Genomic DNA, 388 nt, shown 5'->3' on the forward strand with positions numbered 1-388 from the left:
GTACCCGAAGAGATTAGGAACCAATGTATTTCCTTAGTAGATCCATCATGAAGCGTGGTTGATCACGTGGTACCATATGTCCTGCATTTCTAATAAGCACCTCCACTAGATTATGCGCCTCCTTGATGAAGCCCACTATATTATCCTGATCATCCTGTCTCTCATAGGTCCATACCTTCCTCTCTGCCTTGTAGTAGTCATAGGCATACCGGAACTCAATGTTAGAGAAGAAAGCCTCGCTCAGTCGATACGGACAAATGATGTCGAGCTGACCATAGTAGAATACAATGCGATAGTTCTCAATGAGAATATTGACCTTGTCTAGAATACTCTTCATAATATCCTGCTCCAATGCTTTGCCAACCTCCTCCCCCTTATTGAATTTCAT

At 42.8% G+C, this 388-nt stretch overlaps 1 protein-coding gene across 1 annotated transcript; it reads right to left on the reverse strand.

The window, feature by feature from the left end:
- Window positions 1-2: 2 nt before the first annotated feature.
- Window positions 3-382, reverse strand: LOC113473721 (vitellogenic carboxypeptidase-like). The gene has a single exon (XM_026833190.1). The coding sequence runs from the start codon at window positions 335-337 to the stop codon at window positions 14-16; it is 324 nt and encodes a 107-aa protein (XP_026688991.1). The 5' UTR covers window positions 338-382; the 3' UTR covers window positions 3-13.
- Between the last annotated feature and the right edge of the window lie 6 nt (window positions 383-388).

Source organism: Diaphorina citri, unplaced genomic scaffold, assembly GCF_000475195.1.
Source record: "Diaphorina citri unplaced genomic scaffold, Diaci psyllid genome assembly version 1.1 scaffold70586, whole genome shotgun sequence".
NCBI classification, from domain to species: Eukaryota; Metazoa; Arthropoda; class Insecta; order Hemiptera; family Psyllidae; genus Diaphorina; species Diaphorina citri.

Coding starts and splice junctions, on each gene's coding strand:
- LOC113473721 (XM_026833190.1), bottom strand. CDS start 337: ATGAAGAGTATTCTAGACAAGGTCAATATTCTCATTGAGAACTATCGC.